Here is an 18544-nt window from a genome sequence, read left to right on the forward strand (position 1 = left end):
CTAACTCCAGCTGCCAACAGAGCTTTTACAGACAGACAGACAGACAGACAGACAGACTAAGCACTAAGGAAAGAAAGAAAACAGTGTGGATTCAAGTATTGAGAGAAAGTGAATGATTGAACAAGAAAAGAAGAAGAGCAGGAAGATTAAGAGAGCTATAAAGTAGAGGTAAACATTTTGACCTTGCTGTCTTTCTTTTGATTAATGTTTTCTTTCAATGGCTAGAGAACATCATACATCTTTAGGCTATGTTCTAGAGAACACTGACTGAAACATGAACCAGTGCCTTTACTAGAGACCCTATTTATAAAACTGATTGTGTTAACAATAGTTAATGCAATATGAGCTAACAAACACACAACAATGTTGTTTTGATTTATTAACATTAACCAATATCAATTAATGCTGAGAGAAGTCTGTGTTCATTGTTAGTTCTTGATCTAATGTATTAACTAATGTTAATGAATAGAATCTTATTGTAAAGTATTGCCGTACTTGTTTTATTGTATTCTTATACAAAGTATTTTTTGCCAGGGTCAAATCAACCCCAAACAGAATCAGCTATGCCATATTGGATAACGACAATGCTCACATTTCTGAAAGGTCTATGCCTACTTTGTGATGCAACAGAGGGTTCAAGTTTCAATTATATCTGTACAATAGAGGAACATATTAAAATAAATTGAAGGGGAAATAAGAGGTTTATTTTGAAATTATTATTATTTCAACACTTAAATTGATGGCTTCTCAGGGACCCAAAACATTAACACTATACACTGAAATTATATATTTTAGGCTGTTTTTAAGATTCACGCATTTCAGTTTTAAAACAAAATTCCATCAAATTGAATTGTGTAATGTTAAACAAAATTAAATTAATAAAACTTGACATATTTAGGTTTTGTTTACTCTATTTAATTTGATGGAATTTTGTTATGAAATTGAAATGCGTAAACCTTTATTTTATTTTTTGGAGTGTAAAATTAATCTCAGCAGAACATAGGGGCTAGAAAGTTTGTTTTAACAGCAACAGAACATTGTATTTGGGATACTTCGAATGAATGGCTTAACACAATCCAGATAATTAAGTAAAGAAAAACTGTTAAAATAACTAAACTTAATTGCTTACTGCACAAAGAAGTGTTCTGACAGCTAATCTAAGTACTTCTTGATGTGCTTGACAGTCAGAAACAGAGAATAACATGATGGTTGCTTATCACTCTCTATAAATAACCAGCCATGCTAGCAGCAGGAATGTTGGAGTTGTTGGAGGTTGGACGCAAATGCTTATCATGACTTTCCACAACACCGCAGTATTTTCGACTGATGATTGACAGCCAGGTCTTTAACTTTTAGGGCTGACAGCTGCTTCTTTTTCATCTCCTCTTACCATATCAAGTCCTACCATCGTCCTTGTCTTTATATTTCCCTCTCTTAAATATTTGCACAAGGTGTGTACATTTCTCCTTATCTCATGCTTAATTCTCACCTCTTCATGTTGTGCTCGGTGAAATCATGACTACTACGTGATCAACGATCACTTTTCAATTAGACAGACGGAATCCCCCGGTAGACTTCATTAAGTTATCTGAGTCAGATGGTTGTATAATCATCACTAGCTGTGTTTACATGCACAAGAATGTTCTAGAAATCTGAATAAGGTTCATTGGTTAAGTTAAGGCCTCATCAAGAATATCCACTTTGAGGAATTATTCATTTACAGAATATCGGTGCATGTCCAGTATTTTAAGAACATAATAGTGAAAAAGAAACTGCATGTCTTAGTTTATTCGGAATATACTTATTGATGTGATGATGCATGTATTCCAATAGCTGTGAAGCATGTAAATCTCTTTTCAAAATATTGACTTTCTTTAATTGAACACTGACGCAGCCGCTCAGACTTTCTTTAAACTCTTGCAAACGTATGGCTGCCATCCCTGATATTGTCCAAATATGGATCATGATTATTTTAGCCATTGATTCATTTCCCCCACGCAGTTTAACTCTTTTTTTATGCGCTGCTCTAAATAGCTATAAATGTGCTGTGGTTATGTGTGTGCAAGTCATAGCCCAGGCAGGGCCACCATCTGCTGTTTTGTCATGTGATAGGCCACACTGGCAGATAGGAGAACTGTTTGTACTTTATGACTGATGCTATGTTGCAACACTCCTGAAATTATATGAACATCTGAAAGATCTAGAAAACTAGATCTGATCCAATTGAAAGTAATTGTCATTCATCACAAAAGCATTGTAAGCTCCATTTAAGTATTCTGTACGCAGTATTCAGTGTATCATTAAGAATATGCTCATAAGGAGACTTGTGTTTAGCAGAATTGTTCAAAATGAGAAAGAGGAGTTTGTGACTTAATGTGTTCCTTTAAAGGTGCATTCAGTAACTTTTTCTTTGTGTCATCTTGGAATTACACTGATACCTAACGGCTTGGATGCAGCATAATTTAAATAAATAGTTTGCAATTTCAGATGCCATTGGAAACATTTATTATTCAGTCAGCCATAATTACTTTAATTTATGAGTGAAAGTGTCAAATAACAGGAGATTAAGCGAGTAATATTCGGCTGTTCATGTGATTCTAACATGGCAGCCCCCATGTGCGGACCCTCTTCATGTAGAATGAAACAGCTTTTATAATTTTACTGATATGACTGGATTCTTCATTTTAATGTGAGTGGTCATGATTTCTTACATACTGTATTTTGTATCTTTAGGAGGACTTTTCTAATGAGGAAAACATTACTGAGTGCACCTTTAAGTATTAAGGTTCAGAAAAATTATTTTCCGAACAAATTTTTTTGTAGGTTTCCTCTTTCCTAATAACAAAGAACACAGTACTGAGGCTCATTAAATTCTTGAGCCAACCTCTCAAAAAAAATAAAAAATAATAATAATTCACGAAGAAAATATTGGTTTTAGTTCCCCAAGAAACAAACATAAATAATTAGTATTTGTTGATCACTAAAATATACATTTGTGCAGTGCCAATTGCCACCTGCTTATGAGTACATTAAGCCATATTCCGGAGGTTTCATCCGAGATGACGTCAGTACAGGCTACAAATACATACACGACAAGATTGATGTCAAGCTTAATCTTATAAATTCATTGGCATTTTTTTTAATGAATAAAGCAAGACTGAAGCAGATCAAACATAAAGCAATTTTTTCTGTTTTTTAAATTAGACACCATATTTTGCACACCTGTTGCTTTAACTTAAAAGCAGTCCTTGTAACATGTCCCAGATGAAAAGGCTGTCATGGTAAATGGGTGTGGGAACAGTGGCAGGCAACAGGTCTGAGTCATATCTGTCCCTGAAAGACAGATGCATTTTCATTTGAATGAAAAACAACAACATCTGATTTTGAGAACATGGATAAACCTTTGTGTTCTGGTGCAGATTAAAGGCTTTAGGATGAGGTGGGGGTGAGAGAGGGGATTGATGACAGTGTGAGGGTAATTTAAGGAGCGTGGCCTCTGCCATTCTTTCTATGTGTCTTTGGTATATTTTTAGAAGAGACATAAGAACACCTGTCTATCACAGTCCAGCTTGTTTGTTTGTGTGACTACAAGGGGGCTACTTTGTTTTCCACTATAACAACGGTACAGTTCCGATATAAACATTGGAAATAAGCATGTGAAATGTGCTGAAATTCAAAAGATCCTGGGCAAAACTACAATGGATTATGAAAAAGTTATCATAATAATTATACCTTGCCTTTGCATGTGCTCCAGTTTGTAAGATGCTATGTCTCTAAAACATTGTGTCTATATAGTTAAATATAATGAATCCTGTAATATAAAGCCATATATCAATACAAATGTACATTATAGCATTGTTAATTTAGTAATATAATTGCATATTAATAGTTGATATGAAATTAAAGTACGCACAGCAGTGTTCTGCAGTGACTTGCTATAATTCATCAAAAAAAATAAAAAATACAAACGTTACCTTATATATTTATATACATTTTTACCTAAAATCCTGATTATAGAAAAAGTTTATGGACATGTTATTTGTCAACTACTCAACTTGCCTATACTAAACTCTATCCCTAACTATCCTTTTTGAGAGCTCCCCAATGACACCACATGCACCTGTCAATCACCCTCATGTCATACCACTGCAAAAGAGTAAGATGAGATCGAGTGTACACCCATCTATGTTGACCATGATATAATGTTTGCTGTTTCTTGTACTTTCCTGTGTTTCTTTTCAGTAGCCGTTTGCTGACACTGATAAAGGCCCTCCCCTTCAGGAGTTTGCAAGTGTAGTGCATCTGTCTTTCCATGTAGTATCTTGGCCAATCTGTGCTCTTGTGAAAACATCATATAGCTTGAAAGTGAGTCTGTCAGTTTAACCCTTTAAAAATCTGAAATACACTGAAAAGCCAGAAAAACTACAGCTAAAGTAAATGTTTTGGGTCATTCTGACTAGGTGTCCATCAGAATTGGTTGCCCTAACTGTTACCCTGTCAGAAAGCTAAAATATAAACTGCCAACACACTACAATGGCTCCCAAAAAGAAGTCATCTCACCCCAAGAAGTCTATACCTGAACAGACAACAGTTGAGAGTGGAGTGGTGGTCCCAGAGCTCGGTGTTAAGAAGCTGAAGGTTCCTTTTAACATTGAGCAGCTGAATCGGCTTAATGGGGTGCCCCTGCCAACCCCCGTGATACGACCAGGGGAGAGGGGTTTTGGCCTGGGCAGTGAGCTCACTCGCCCCCTGCATGGATCTGCTCTGCTGGAGGAGCTGAGCCGCATGAGGCAGGAAAGATTCCTCACTGACATGGAATTGGCTTGCAAAACCAAAGCCTTTGATGTTCACAAACTGGTTATTTCCTCGGTCAGCCAGTATCTTCGTGAAGTCCTGGCTAAGGACCCTGGACTCAAACGACTGGAGCTCCCTACCCTCTCACCTCTTGGTAAGCATCAAGACATTAAGAAACAGATTTTTATAGTGATACTTGCTGGAAGTACCTCATTCTATAGCTGCGTAAATTCCCAGATGATGTTCTTTGATTGGATATCAGTCATTGCATGTAGAGAAATTATTTCCAAGGCACTTCTTTTGGTACAAAATTTTAAAAGCCTTTATTTTTTCATTAATTCTTTTTATGTTTTGTACCAAAAGAAATGCCTTGGATTTTTTATTTTTCTACAAGCATCAAAAGATCTTGATGTCTAGCTTTGTTTCAGAATTTATTCAACTGTCAAAAGCAACTGGATCCATATATGCATTTGCCATACATACATTTGATTTTGCCAAGTAAGATGTCTTCATGCATCAACATCTTTTGTTGGTCATGGAACAACGTTTCTGTCAAACAAATTTTTTAAAATCCAATCCCTATCCCCAACCCTAATCTTAACCAAGCCCTAAAATTGGAGGGAAATTATAGGTTGTTAAGAATGGTGCATAAGCCCCTAACCCTGGCCTTAAGTTTACCCTAACATTAACCCAAAACATAATGCTAAATTCTTATTGGTTGATAGGAATGTTAGTGAAAATGTGGTACATGGCAAAATAATGATCACCGTTAGATAGGAAGTACAACACTATACTAAATGTTATTTTAGATTTTTCATGATACCTGTTTTTGGAATTTCTCCTTCACAGGACTTGCCAATGTGATTACTTTTGCTTACCTGGGCCGTGTGCACATGTCCCTGTACACCATTGGCTGCACTGTGTCTGCAGCCAGCACCCTACAGATCCCACATCTTCTTCAGATGTGCATGGACTTCCTGATAGCCGAGCTGAATGCTCACACTTGCGTGTATATATGGAACATAGGCGCTGCATATGGTCTGATGCCTGTCAGTCAGGCCGCCCAACGCCACATTATGGAGAATTTTACCCAGTTTGCTGAGACATCCCAGTTCAACCAACTCACCTTTGAGCAGATTACATCCTTCCTCCAAGATGACAACCTAGTTCTGCCCTCCGAGGTCACCACCTTCCAGGTCTGATGCATTCACATGTTTACACTCTGTTTACACTCCTGACAGACAGACAGACAGACAGACAGACAGACAGACAGACAGATGATGGACAGACAGACAGATAGATTCCCAAGAATAGACACTTGGCAAATTCTATTTATACAGTGACCCAAAACCTGTCTCCATATACAGGGGGCCCTGTACATGATGAATACTATTTATAAAGTGAAATTAATTAGACACTAAATATATCATGCTCATCAATAATTATATGTCACTCACTTTAAATTTCTTGGAACCTAGGTGGCCATGAAGTGGTTAGACTTCGACCCAAAGAGGCAGGAACATTCTGCAGAACTGCTGTCTCACGTGCGCTTTGAGACCATCCCTGCCAGCGAGCTGGTTAGCGAGATCCAGCCTGTGGCACGTATGATGCTAGATCCTCACTGTCACCGCCTGCTGGTGGATGCCATGAACTACCATTTGTTGCCTTACCAGCAGAACACGCTGCAGTCTCGCCGCACAAAGATCCGCGGCAGCCAAAGTGCTCTGCTATCGATTGGGGGTCGCCCTTCGCTAACAGAACGTGCCCTAAGTCGAGAGGTAAATATTAACTAGGCATTTTAAACTTTTGGACAAATCCTTGCCATGTAAAATGTTTAATACTGTAATGGAGGGGTGAAGGTCTCAGACTCGGAAGCAACTGAGATTCGTCCTCCGCCACCCAGATTGAGGCGAGTCACTACGCCACCACAAGGATTTAGAACGCATTGGGAATTCCAAATTGGGGAGAAAATCCCCCAAAAAACAAAAAAAAATACTGTAATGCAGAGTTATTCAAATCTGCTACTGCGGGGGCAACATCCAGCAGAGTTTAGTTACAACCATGCTCACACCTGCCTGTAATTTTCAAAATGTAGGATGGCAGGGAATGAGTAAATGTTATTTGAAATTTGAAAGCTATTCCTGATTGGACAAATCAGTCATATTTATCAGTACAGGGCCACCTAATTTGTTGGAGATACCTAACCCAACACCATCCCTAAACCTAACTAAAAAGGGGGTGCTTCTCATTTCTTAAACTGTGCATCCTCATTTCCTCGCTCCTTCGTCCTTGAGCCTGTGATCCGGAAACCGATTAAAGTCTGCGATCATTAAGGATGTATTATTGATTTTCTAAATTTACCATGAGAAGACAAGGATCAAGGAAGGATGAAGCTTCCCGAGGACACTTGTGCGAGGAAAACAAGGAGCATCGTACACTGTCGCCCTCCAGGAATGGATTTGAATAACTACCTATAATGTAATCTGCTGAATTGTAATGTTTAAGAAAATGTATTTTATTTTGATTCTCTTTTAGTTGCTCACTTTATTTTTCAGGTGTTGTGGAGAGATCCTCGTGAGGGAATGGCCACGTGGCGTCATCTTACTCAACTGCCAGCGAAAAGCTTCAACCAGTGTGTGGCTGTGATGGACGGATTCCTCTATGTGGCAGGAGGAGAAGATCAAAATGATGCCAGAAACCAGGCCAAACATGCTGTTGGCATTCTAAGCAGGTATATTATCACAAAAATTGAAGTCATCATTAGAACCTATCAATCATCTAAATGCCAAACATACTCAATAGAAGTACGTGAACACAGATGCTTAGCTACTCAAGCTCGATTTTGTGCATTGTTGCATTCCAAAATTTGTCAGACTGCATTTCACAACACAACGCAAGTACCCACTGCTTTTTCAGCATTGCCGCAAGGGGCACTATAGCAGACATTAGTGTGAACTTTCCACTTCTACATTCAATTTTCTCTTTCATACCAACTATTGTCATGCCGGAGCAAATGTTTGAAGAGAAAATTGCTGAGCATGTCAGTTAAAGCCAATAGATTTATAGAAACTTTCCTAAGTAACATGTCCAGTTTAATAGCACAGACCTTTGAAGGTAACTGTATCACCTCCTTTAGTATGGATGTTATTTACCACTACTGTCACACATGAACACACATCCAAACCCAAAGTATACTTCGGTCAAACACGAACACTGAATCTCCCTGCACAGGAGGCATGTTTCTGGCCTATTACACATACAGTTGAAGTCAGAAGTTAACATACACCTTAGCCAAATACATTCAAACTCTGTTTTTCACAATTCCTGACATTTAATCATAGAAAACATTCCCTTTCTGTCGTGCACAAAGTAGATGTCCTAACGACTTGCCAAAACTATAGTTTGCTAAAAGTAAATCGGTGCAGTGATTAAAAAAATTGTTTTAATTACTTCAACCTAAGTGTATGTAAACATCTGACTTCAACTGTACTTGACTGCACCATCTTTTGGTCCTCAGATACGATCCTCGCTTCAACACTTGGCTACATCTTACCAGCATGCGCCAACGACGCACCCATTTCAGTCTTGTTGCCACCTGTGGGCGACTATATGCCATTGGTGGCCGCAACACTGATGGCCTTCTGGCTACCATTGAGAGCTATCAGCCCTCTACCAACAGTTGGCAGCTCCGTACCCCGATGGATATGCCACGATGCTGCCACGCTAGTGCTGTCCTGCCATCTGGAGACATCCTGGTGACTGGTGGCTACGTCAACTGTGCTTACTCGCGCTCAGTCATCCGTTATAACATTGATTGCGACACCTGGAGTGAGCAGGGAGAGTTAGAAACACCCAGAGGCTGGCATTGCTCTGCAACATTAGGTGGCAAGGTGTACGTAGTAGGTGGCAGCCAGCTTGGCCCCGGTGGAGTCCGCACTGATGTGATGACCATAGAGGTTTTCTCCCCTGAGACCAAGGAGTGGACAAGAGCTGCAACCCTGCCCCTGGGAGTGAGCACAGCTGGTTTATCTCCACACGGAGATCACCTGTACCTTCTGGGTGGATGGAATGAAGCCGAGAAGCGTTACAAGTCAGCCGTCCAGCGTTATGACCCAGCCACTGACAGCTGGTCAGCTGTAGAAGACCTGCCGGAACCCATAGTGGGGGTGTCCTGCTGTGCCCTACCTTTGCCCCCTCGCCACACAACTCGCAGGCACCGAAACACCCCATCTCATGAAGATCAGACATCACAGCATTTCAATGCATGAGAAAAGAGAGCTGGAGAAAGAGCAAGAGAGACAGGGTGAGAGGGAGTGGTTAGTAAGACAGTAGAAAAGACAGCCGTAGAGAGATGGACATCTGGAGAGTAGAAAGTAAGAGTAACAGGTAAAGGAAAGACAATGCACAGAAGACTTTTAAGTCTTGATCTTAAACTCCAAATATACTTTTAGGTAAAATGGGAGTTCAAGGATGGCGTACTTCCAAGGGCCCAGTTATAAAGAATGTAAAAGCATTTAACAAGACCCTCTGTTGTGTGAGAGAGAATCAATTCAGTGAGGTGTGTGCTTGAGTTTTTGTGAATGAACTTTAGAAATTGAGCCATACAGTTCTATTGAAAATGTATCATGGGATTGCCACAAACCATGCTTATTTCAATAATACTGAATCTAGCAATAAGCTCATGGTATTTATTTGTAATTCACATTATTTATGGCTTTATATTTTAGGAAAGTTTCAATTGTATCTATTTAGACAGCGTAACAGCAGCAAACGTGGAAAGAATTGTAATTACAATGTTTTAAATGCCAAGAGGTGCAGCACACATCAATCCCCTCAACGGACATAAGAAATTTGGCACCAAACCTTTGATACTACACAGTGGAAATTGCATAAACCCACACTCCATTCTGTAGACCTCCAATCGACAAACAAATTGCCATGGCTTTGGTATTTCCCTTTAAACCCATTGATACAGTTCTCATTTAAAGTAAAATTACAGGACCTGCCTTCCCGGATCTCTGGAGTGGTCACCCTTAACTGACCTTTGCGGATGTTGATCTCATAACCAGTGAAAATACAAAACATGGGAAATATTGCAAGGAACCTTGATTGCATCAGAATAATTGAAAATATGCATTCACTGAATAAAAGTCAAACCAATTAAAACAAGTCTTTTCCTCCATCTTCATTTGCATTAGCTCTCTTTGATAGCTGCAGTCAATAAAAAGTTTGACAAAAGTTCAGAATTATATAAACATTACATCCACCAGAGAGAAATATTTTAAATAAAGACATAGCCTGTCTGCTTAACCAAACCACATAAACCCAACACCAGAATTTCGATTTCACAATCAAGTTAGGGATAAGAACTTCAGGGGATCACGCAATCTCATTTGTGTGACTTTCTTCTGCAAAACACAAATCAGGATTTTTAGAATATATCAGCTCTATTGTTCTATACAATGCAAATGAATGGGTGTCAAAATTATGACGTCCCAAAAGCAAAAACAAATACAACTAGTGTTTTCATTTAAGTTTTCAAAATGCGACAAGTGGATGAGAAACAAAATATTCAAGTCCCTTTTTTTGCTAGAAACTTCTCCCTGCCAAGTAGGGGGCAATATGAATGAATAAGTTGGACCACCAAAAACAATGTGAAAGTTTGTGGAGACCGACAGGGACAAGAATTATTGTAAAAAAAAAAAAAAAAAGTAAAAAGAATATTCATCTGTTTTTCACTCACACCAATCATATCACTTCTGAACATATGGGTTTAAATAGTCTTTTGTATTACGCCGAATTGTGATTTTTGGAGTTTAAAAACTTTGGCATCCATTCACTTGGATTGTATGAACAAAAAGAGCTGAAATTAGTCTAAAAATCTTAGTTCAGCAGATGAAGAAGTCATACACATCTGGGACAGCATTAGGGTAAGTAAATGAGAATTTACATTTTTGGGTGAACTATTCCTTTTAGTGGCCAAATCAGTTTTAAACTTTTAAAATTAAGTTTAACAAACTAAAATCACAGTTCTCATTGTGTGAAATGTGTGTGAAGGTGTAACAGCAGCAGTACTCGACAAAAGACACATGGACTACATCAAGTTTGGGCTTTTTTTTTTTTATTTATTATTTTTATTTGTGCTACCATGTCAAAAACATGGTCCTTTACTTGCCAGGAAGGATGACGCCATCATACTGAAAAGACAGAAAAGTGTCGGTAAGTTCATGACAGCAGAAAACATCAAACAAGATTGGACAGATTTTAATAGCCATGAAAACCCTTTTTTCTCCAGAACTATCATCAGTTTTACCAATAAACTGAGAAAACCTTGATCTAAACAAGCTACAATTCAGAATTTGGACTCCTAAACCAATCACTATATTAAAACTTATTTAAAATCATAACCGCACCAACCTCACAGATAGCTTTTGCGAAGATGACACTTCCCTGGTACAAATTATTTTTGAAAAGGGAAAGAGGCCTTCATAAAATTGGCCACTGGACAGTTACGAGTGAAGTGAGCTTTTTAACCAATCGTGCCATGAAAAATAAGTGGTTGGAATGCACTGCAGCAACTGCAACTAGTTTTACACACTCAATTGAGAGCATTCTCTCCAAGTGAAAGCGTGAAAAACATTACCTTTATCAATATTACAGCTACTAGAGCAAAGTTTTCCCAAGCATTTCAGGATTGTAAAAAAACAATACATAGGTTGAAAACCATAACCTATACACCCAAATCAATGCAAATAACCTTTTAAAGTGTAAGAGGAGGCTTGGCACACTGTACAGCAAGCCAAACAAGGCCAGTAGGCTGTGCTTGCACTTAAAGCACATTCACAAAATACCAAAGCTATTTAGTTTGACAGCAGATGTGCTAGAACATGGACTGCTTGGGAATTTTGGGTCAGGGTGGCTACTAAGTGTTTAAAACACAACCTTCTGTTGGAACCAGCGCATGGCCTCCTCCTTACGGATGCGGTGCTTGGCACCAATACGGCCCTGCTTCTTCTTTCTGTCTGCAATACAGAAACCAGGTCTGCCAAGAACCTACAGATACAAAGTCAGATTAAGACTTCAGGTATGAAATTAACTTTTGCACACCAACCACAGTGGCAGGTAAATTACCAATTTTACCAGCCATGTGTGTCAATATTACTACATATATTCTGTTTATTACATATTTAATTCATAATATTTTATCAAAACACAAATAAATGTATATATCATTTTTAAAATGTTATTTTAGAATAAAAAAAATAAAAGGCAAGCACAGAAAAGAAACCTTTTGTTCAAGAACCATTTCTGAGGCGGTACGGAATCTACACACGACAATTCACTGCCATGTCACTGCATGTAATTTGAGTGTCAATCCTGGAGATGACCCGAGATCATATGCAGCGATCTCATTGACGTCAATATACTTGCAAATTGTTCCCAGATGACTGACAGAAAAGTGAGAACTCCTATGCGCATGAGCTGTGAGAAGTGCTCAAAAGCGAACACACAGCCAAATCACACACGGGCATTTCTTCTGCTCTTCAAAATATAATTAAGTGTGCTTCTTCAAACGCATGTCTTGGTGTCTTAAGGCATTTCATGTCATATGCAACTCCAAGGCGCCTTATAGGTCGCCCGCTACAGTGGCATGCAGAGGAGCAAATTTACCAGTCACTGTACATGAAAGTGACGGGTGCCAATTTCATTAGCTGTTAAGTCTACTTCTGTAGTTCTAAACTCCAGAATCAGGGCAGTATTGGGCACAGTTTCAGGATAATGCCATTTACTAATTTTTTGCACCCAATCCCTCAAATGACCAAAGAAAATGAATCATTCGTAATTATTCGGTCACTATAGAAAGACTTCGATACAAATCCTTAAATATTTTAATAACGGAATACAAAGTATACATTTCAGTAGATGGATTTTTTTTTTAAATGCTGCCTTCAGACGCTGTATACAGAGGTCGGATGAAAATAAGGTGCTTTTCAAAACTGTTCTGAGACGAGTTTCTTTAAAGGGATAGTGCACCCATAAAATTAAAATTCTCTCATTATTTATTCACCCTCAATATCTCCGGTATGTATGACTTTCTTCACCAGAACACATTTGAAGAAAATATCTCGGCTCAGTAAGTCCTTAAGATGCAAGTGGATGGTGACCTGACTTTTGAATCATATATATAAATATAATGAAGATAGCTCCAAAATTAGCCTGCGATGCATTGTTAATGGACTATGGGAGTTCAGAAGGGACAATGAGGTACAGCTTTCTGACATTAAACAAGAACTGAAGAGAACAAATGACAGACTGGATGAGGCAGAGTTGAGAATTGAGGAAACCGAGATTCAAGCAACAATGTTAATCAAGCGGCTAACACAGCGCCAGGCTAATCTGGAACCAAGGCTGCTAGATCAGGAGGGCCGTGCGCAGAGACAATTTAAGTATTTATGGAATACCCGAAGATAAAATGCACTGATATTGTTGGCTTTCTGGATAACTTCTTGAAGTATACTGGACTTTCCCCATGACCGAGTGCTTGGAATTGATTGAGCAAACCGGCACTAACAACGAAGCCCAACAATCCGCAGGCAAAGCTACGGTCTACAGTGGTCAAGTTTGGGAGCTATTGGACAAAAGTGGAGGTGCTCAGGAGAGCCTGGGAGAAAAAAAAAATACAAGTTCTTTGCTCCTGAAGTGCTTAAGAAACGCAGGGAGTATTCCAAAGCCAAGAAAGAGTTGAAAGAGTAACGAATAAAAAGTTTCAGGCACCATATCCAGAAAGGACGCGCCAGCTCTCACAGATCTCTCTCTCGCATGTACAAACACACACAAACAGCAGAGTAAAGCCACGTTAAAAAAAAAAGTTGCTAACGCCATCCTACCCATGTTCTGCCGCCATCCAAAAGAGAAAAACGATCGTACTAAAATTACCTCAGGAATTATAAAACAGCTCCTATTTTAAACATGCAATTCTATCTCATGTAGTTGCCAAAAGTTTATATCCATGTTTCGATGAAGAATTACAGAGAAGTGCTGATCTACAGATGTCTTCCCCAAAGATTCCTCAGTTATGTTAATAGTTTTTAATAGTGATATTGTTTTGTGTTGGTCCGTTGGGTCAGTTTGCATTATCACAAGTGAACCACCCCAGAGTTCATTTGCAATTGGTCCCTGATTGTTTTGGTGCGGATCTGAGTGCGATTGCCATGTTCATATATGCCTAAACGAACTGAACCAAGGCAGAAAACGACAGGTCCCGAAACAAACGCTCCAAACGACCCAGGTAAGAAAACGCCCATCATCTCACGTTCTCCTCTCAGGTGACATCCAGGACATTTACATTTATGCATTTGGCAGACAATTTTTTTTATCCAAAGCGACTTAGTGCAATTATTACAGGGACAATCCCCCCGGAGCAACCTGGAGTTAAGTGCCTTGCTCAAGGAAACAATGGTGGTGGCCGTGGGGTTCGAACCAGCGACCTTGCTGATTAACCTTGCTGATTAACAGACCTGTGCTTTAGCCACTACGCCGACACCACAACTCAATCCGTAAGCAATGAGGACAAGCACACAAACACACCATTGAGTGTAAAGAAACCGATCAATGCAGATCTAAACCAAAACCAACCAAGCTTCTGTACAGCATTCCTCCTACTCCACATGTTGCGCATTTCTCACGTGCCAACATAACTAAATCACGCGTGCATACCACTGCTGACCGTAAGCAATGAGTTGTTAAAGTACTTAAATATTTATCTTTTTCACACCAAATGGGATCAAATCACTTTAGAAAACATTTAACAGCTGGAGTCACATTGTTGACACTTATGCGGACCATGCTCTTTTTGGAAATACAAAACTCTCCATCCACTTGTATTTTAAGGACCTTCTGAGCCAAGAAATTCTTCTAATTTTCTTCAAATGTGTTCTGGTGAAGAAAGTCAGACACTCATGGGATAACATGAGGGTGAGTAAATGAGCAGCATTTTAATTTTTGGGTGAACTATCCCGTAATGAGTGACATTTATTCAAAAACACTTATAATTTAAGCGATTAACTGAATACGCAGCAAGTCAGCGGTTTATAATTCCCAGATATTCCAATGTTTACAATGGGACCCCTGATAAAATGCATAAAACTGACTTTTAAACTTTGAAGATTTAGGGCCAAGCCAAAGTAAATGGGCTAGGTGTTGTTTATTGATCCAAAAGGAGATGTTCATGTAACTCACCACGTAGAAGTCCAGGCCGTAGATTCCAATGCTAGGGTCATATTTGATGCCCAAATCAATGTGCTCCTGGATACCAAAGCCAAAATTTCCTGTGTCTGAGAAGTTGTTCTTTCTCAACTCGTACTCACGCACCTAAACATAACATACAAAAATTTATAATTTAAAATTTACAAACTTTACAATTAGAGAGCACATTACACACATACTGTAAAGTCCTCTTAATGGTTTAGTTTGTGGGAAACACCAGGGCGTTGCAGCGTTTTCACACCAAGTCCGTTTCAGGAGTCTGAAGACACCGGTCCTCATGATGATTATTCATTTTAAGGGTATTAAACACATTTAATAATCTTACAAGTTAATATGTAGAGCTAATTGTACTCTTTAATATTTAATAAAGCCATTTTAATAATAAAAATAATCAGAAATTATGTCTTTAAAAAGTAGTCTGGGTTTCACAAAAACACTGTGAGAAAGCAAAATGAACAGAGACCCTGTAATGGAGTCAAGTGGACCAAAAAAAGAGATCTGAGCCCAATTTCAAGGTCACAGACAGTGTGAAAGCGAAGAGAATTGGGTCCTTTTTCACCCTGTCCACTCTTTGGTCAACTTAAAGGGGTCCGAGTTTGATTCTTGTAAAGAGGACCCAAGAGTGAAAATTACATGGCCCTGGCAAACTGGTCCCATTTTATTATTTCTGGTATTTCTATTAGCATTTCTCAGGAGTATATTTCTACAAACACAATGCACTAATCTCACCTTCAGTCCCTTCTCCAGGATTTCCTCAGCCTTGGCTCCGCGAACAGTACAGTGGACTGCAATCTTTTCATTTCTACGAATACCAAAGGATCGCACAGTGTAGCGGGCTGGGGGGGGAGAAGGGAGTTAAAATTAGTGAAGGACAACCTTGCAAAGATAGACAACTCAGTCTACCCACTGTCACATTAAAACTGGGTAGCAGAATACAGCTCAGAGTTTTACCACTAGTAAGACATGAGGAAAATAATTAAAGCTACCTACCCTTGGAGAAGACAGGGGTCTGGCCTGTCAGCTGTTCCAACACCTTGGCAGCACGAGTCAGTCTGTCACCACTCTCACCTACACAGATGTTCATGCACAGTTTGCGGATGCGCAGCTCCCTCATAGGGTTCTCTTTCTTCTCGCTCTGTTCCTGTACAACGAAATGCATCACGATTAGCTTTCATAATGACAGCAATGTTCCATCACAAACACTGAATTTATCATGTATCAGACGTAAAGCACATACAGCCATAGATGCAAGTTCTGCATTACATTTATATTGTCCGATTAAGCACTTGTTGATAAGACTGAAACACGTACATAAATGTTATTTCTCTGAGACAAGATTTAATCTTTGATGAACCAGGAGCAATTACACTGCAACCGCGGGGCAAACTTGCAAGTTACTCCTCTAAACGCCAAAGCACTGATGTATTTTGGACACGGGTCCAAATCGAACATGTCCGGACAGATCCACCTTCTGTAGAGCTGCATATACTGCAACATACGCCGGTAAGCCTTGTTTTTTTTGTTACACTTATCTTTAATGGAACGGTCGGGCTGTTCTTCCGGACACTGTTATTTCAATGGAAGCACGTTATGTATTCAAGTAAGCACATATCCAACTTTATGTGAGTCAATTACATGTCGTTTCGGCATTATAGCATACTCTGAAGGCAACTCCTGACGGTCGGAATATTTAACGCATCTAAACGTTCAGGCCATAAATAATGACACAAATATATATGTCAGAGCGAGACCGATTAATAGAGATGTGATTCTCTTTAATACTGTCTCAACACAAGCAGATGTTTGTTGATTTCAATGATACACCATCATGTTCACAATTTCTGCTGTACTCACCGCCATGTTTGAGCACTAAAAAAAGGACGTTGTACTTCCGGCGCAGAAATTTATGCTACGTTTTTTGGCGTCCACATTACTACAGCGCCCATCAGGCTTTGCGCGGTAACTTCCGTTCGCACTCAGTTCTCAGCTGGACACGATATGGCTGCCGGCTGGCGGTATTTAGGCAACATGTGTACTATAACCCTGCTATCATTACCTGCTACTGAAGGAGAGGGCAAATGTACTGTTAAAATGGTTTCTAAATACCTGAGTGTTTAAGCTGTGTTGTGTGTAGCACAGCATTATTGTACATACTTTTCCACGGCTGTCACCCACATGAACAATTCACCTGATAATGAAACTTGTCAACATTTACTCATCCCTTTGGTCATTCCAAACCTGTTGCTGTTAATTTTCTCATGTTACACAGGCAATTTTCTCATGTTAAAAATCCTTACACTGCTCTTTTACATATGACAGAATACATATTATATATATTATATTATATATTTTATATAACAGCAGTTAATGTAAGGTGACCAGATTTCTGAAATGAAAAACGGAGGGACATTTCAAGTTCAGTGGTCAATAGTACTTAAACACTCAAGAAATTTCATGTTATTAAAAAAGGGGACAAATCGGATTTTATGTATTTTGACTATGGTAAATGTGGTGATGTGCTGAACTATGCATTGAAAGAAATAATTTTGGTTGAACTGAAAGTAACCTGATTGCCTTCAAATTTTGAGTTCATTTAAAATCAAATTTTATAATAAAATAGAAGAATAATAATTTGAATAAAAAGTTATAGTAAATAACAATGTGGATTTCTTTTTATTTTTATTATTATAATTTTTTACATTATATCAATGCATTGCCATTGTGCCATTAGTTTTCTAAATTAAAACATCTCGGTTATGTACATAACCTTGGTTCCTTGAGATGAAGGGAATGAGACATTGCATTTGCTAATGCATGGGGAGTGTCCTTCCACACGACCTAGTTGAAACCTCTCTACAATAACAGCAATATTCTAATATTGGCTATGGTGTTTGAGTCCCGCCCTTTTAGGTGTGAAGCTGTTCGCTATAAAAGCAGCCACAAAATCACCACTCCTCAGAATTTTCTGACTGAGGGTCAAGGAGTCATTGCTCACACCTCAAAAGAAATCAGAGTCTTGTAGTGCGGCCAGCATTTTCAATGTCTCGTTCCCTTCGTAACGGAGGTTACGCACGTAACCTAAATGTTCCCTTACGACTATGTAAACTTGACATTGTGTTTGCTAATGCATATGGGGAATGGAATCCCATCACACCGTACTACATAACATAACCTTCCAGAAAGGAAACATGATGCTGCAGTCCCACGGGAAGGCAACCAAAATGAGTATGCTGCAAGTGAGTGAAACCTCATGTTGGCCAGTAGGGGAACACTCAGAATGAATATATAAACTATAGCCATGTATTATGAATTAACCCCTTCACAAACCCAGTCGGGATGGGAGTTTATTTATAATGAAAGTGCTTGTGACTTTATGGTAAATTACAACAAACTGAATGCAGGCGGTTGTGTAAAATGATGGGGAGTCTGTACTCAAAGGGAGGGGCATAAGTATATGTTTGGCAAACTAAATAGCAAGCTAGAG

At 39.0% G+C, this 18544-nt stretch overlaps 2 protein-coding genes across 3 annotated transcripts; one reads left to right on the forward strand and one right to left on the reverse strand.

The window, feature by feature from the left end:
- On the forward strand, positions 1-9963 carry klhl43 (kelch-like family member 43). Of its 2 annotated transcripts, none has more exons than XM_052136639.1 (7): positions 1-168; positions 4243-4365; positions 4461-4948; positions 5644-5990; positions 6273-6572; positions 7350-7525; positions 8312-9963. In XM_052136639.1, exons 3-7 carry the CDS (start codon positions 4534-4536, stop codon positions 9060-9062), a joined length of 1989 nt encoding a protein of 662 aa, XP_051992599.1. In that variant the 5' UTR covers positions 1-168; positions 4243-4365; positions 4461-4533; the 3' UTR covers positions 9063-9963. The 2 variants fall into 2 exon arrangements, with proteins under 2 accessions (XP_051992599.1, XP_051992600.1); XM_052136640.1 differs by having other exon boundaries at positions 4-168; positions 4246-4365.
- Positions 9964-10905: 942 nt separating this feature from the next.
- Positions 10906-16234, reverse strand: LOC127651099 (60S ribosomal protein L11-like). The gene is made up of 5 exons (XM_052136823.1): positions 16051-16234; positions 15790-15896; positions 15034-15165; positions 11737-11847; positions 10906-10991 (listed from the first exon to the last, which is right to left on the reverse strand). Exons 1-5 carry the CDS (start codon positions 16217-16219, stop codon positions 10962-10964), a joined length of 549 nt encoding a protein of 182 aa, XP_051992783.1. The 5' UTR covers positions 16220-16234; the 3' UTR covers positions 10906-10961.
- Between the last annotated feature and the right edge of the window lie 2310 nt (positions 16235-18544).

Source organism: Xyrauchen texanus, chromosome 10 (assembly GCF_025860055.1).
Source record: "Xyrauchen texanus isolate HMW12.3.18 chromosome 10, RBS_HiC_50CHRs, whole genome shotgun sequence".
In the NCBI taxonomy this organism is placed as follows: Eukaryota; Metazoa; Chordata; class Actinopteri; order Cypriniformes; family Catostomidae; genus Xyrauchen; species Xyrauchen texanus.

Coding starts and splice junctions, on each gene's coding strand:
- LOC127651099 (XM_052136823.1), bottom strand. CDS start 16,219: ATGCATTTCGTTGTACAGGAACAGAGCGAGAAGAAAGAGAACCCTATG. Junction 15,897..16,050: donor GACCCCTGTCTTCTCCAAGG/GTAGGTAGCTTT, acceptor CTCCCCCCCCAG/CCCGCTACACTGTGCGATCC. Junction 10,992..11,736: donor TGCGCTGGTTCCAACAGAAG/GTTGTGTTTTAA, acceptor CTGTCTTTTCAG/TATGATGGCGTCATCCTTCC.
- klhl43 (XM_052136639.1), top strand. CDS start 4,534: ATGGCTCCCAAAAAGAAGTCATCTCACCCCAAGAAGTCTATACCTGAA. Junction 6,573..7,349: donor AACGTGCCCTAAGTCGAGAG/GTAAATATTAAC, acceptor TTTATTTTTCAG/GTGTTGTGGAGAGATCCTCG. Junction 7,526..8,311: donor GCTGTTGGCATTCTAAGCAG/GTATATTATCAC, acceptor TTTGGTCCTCAG/ATACGATCCTCGCTTCAACA.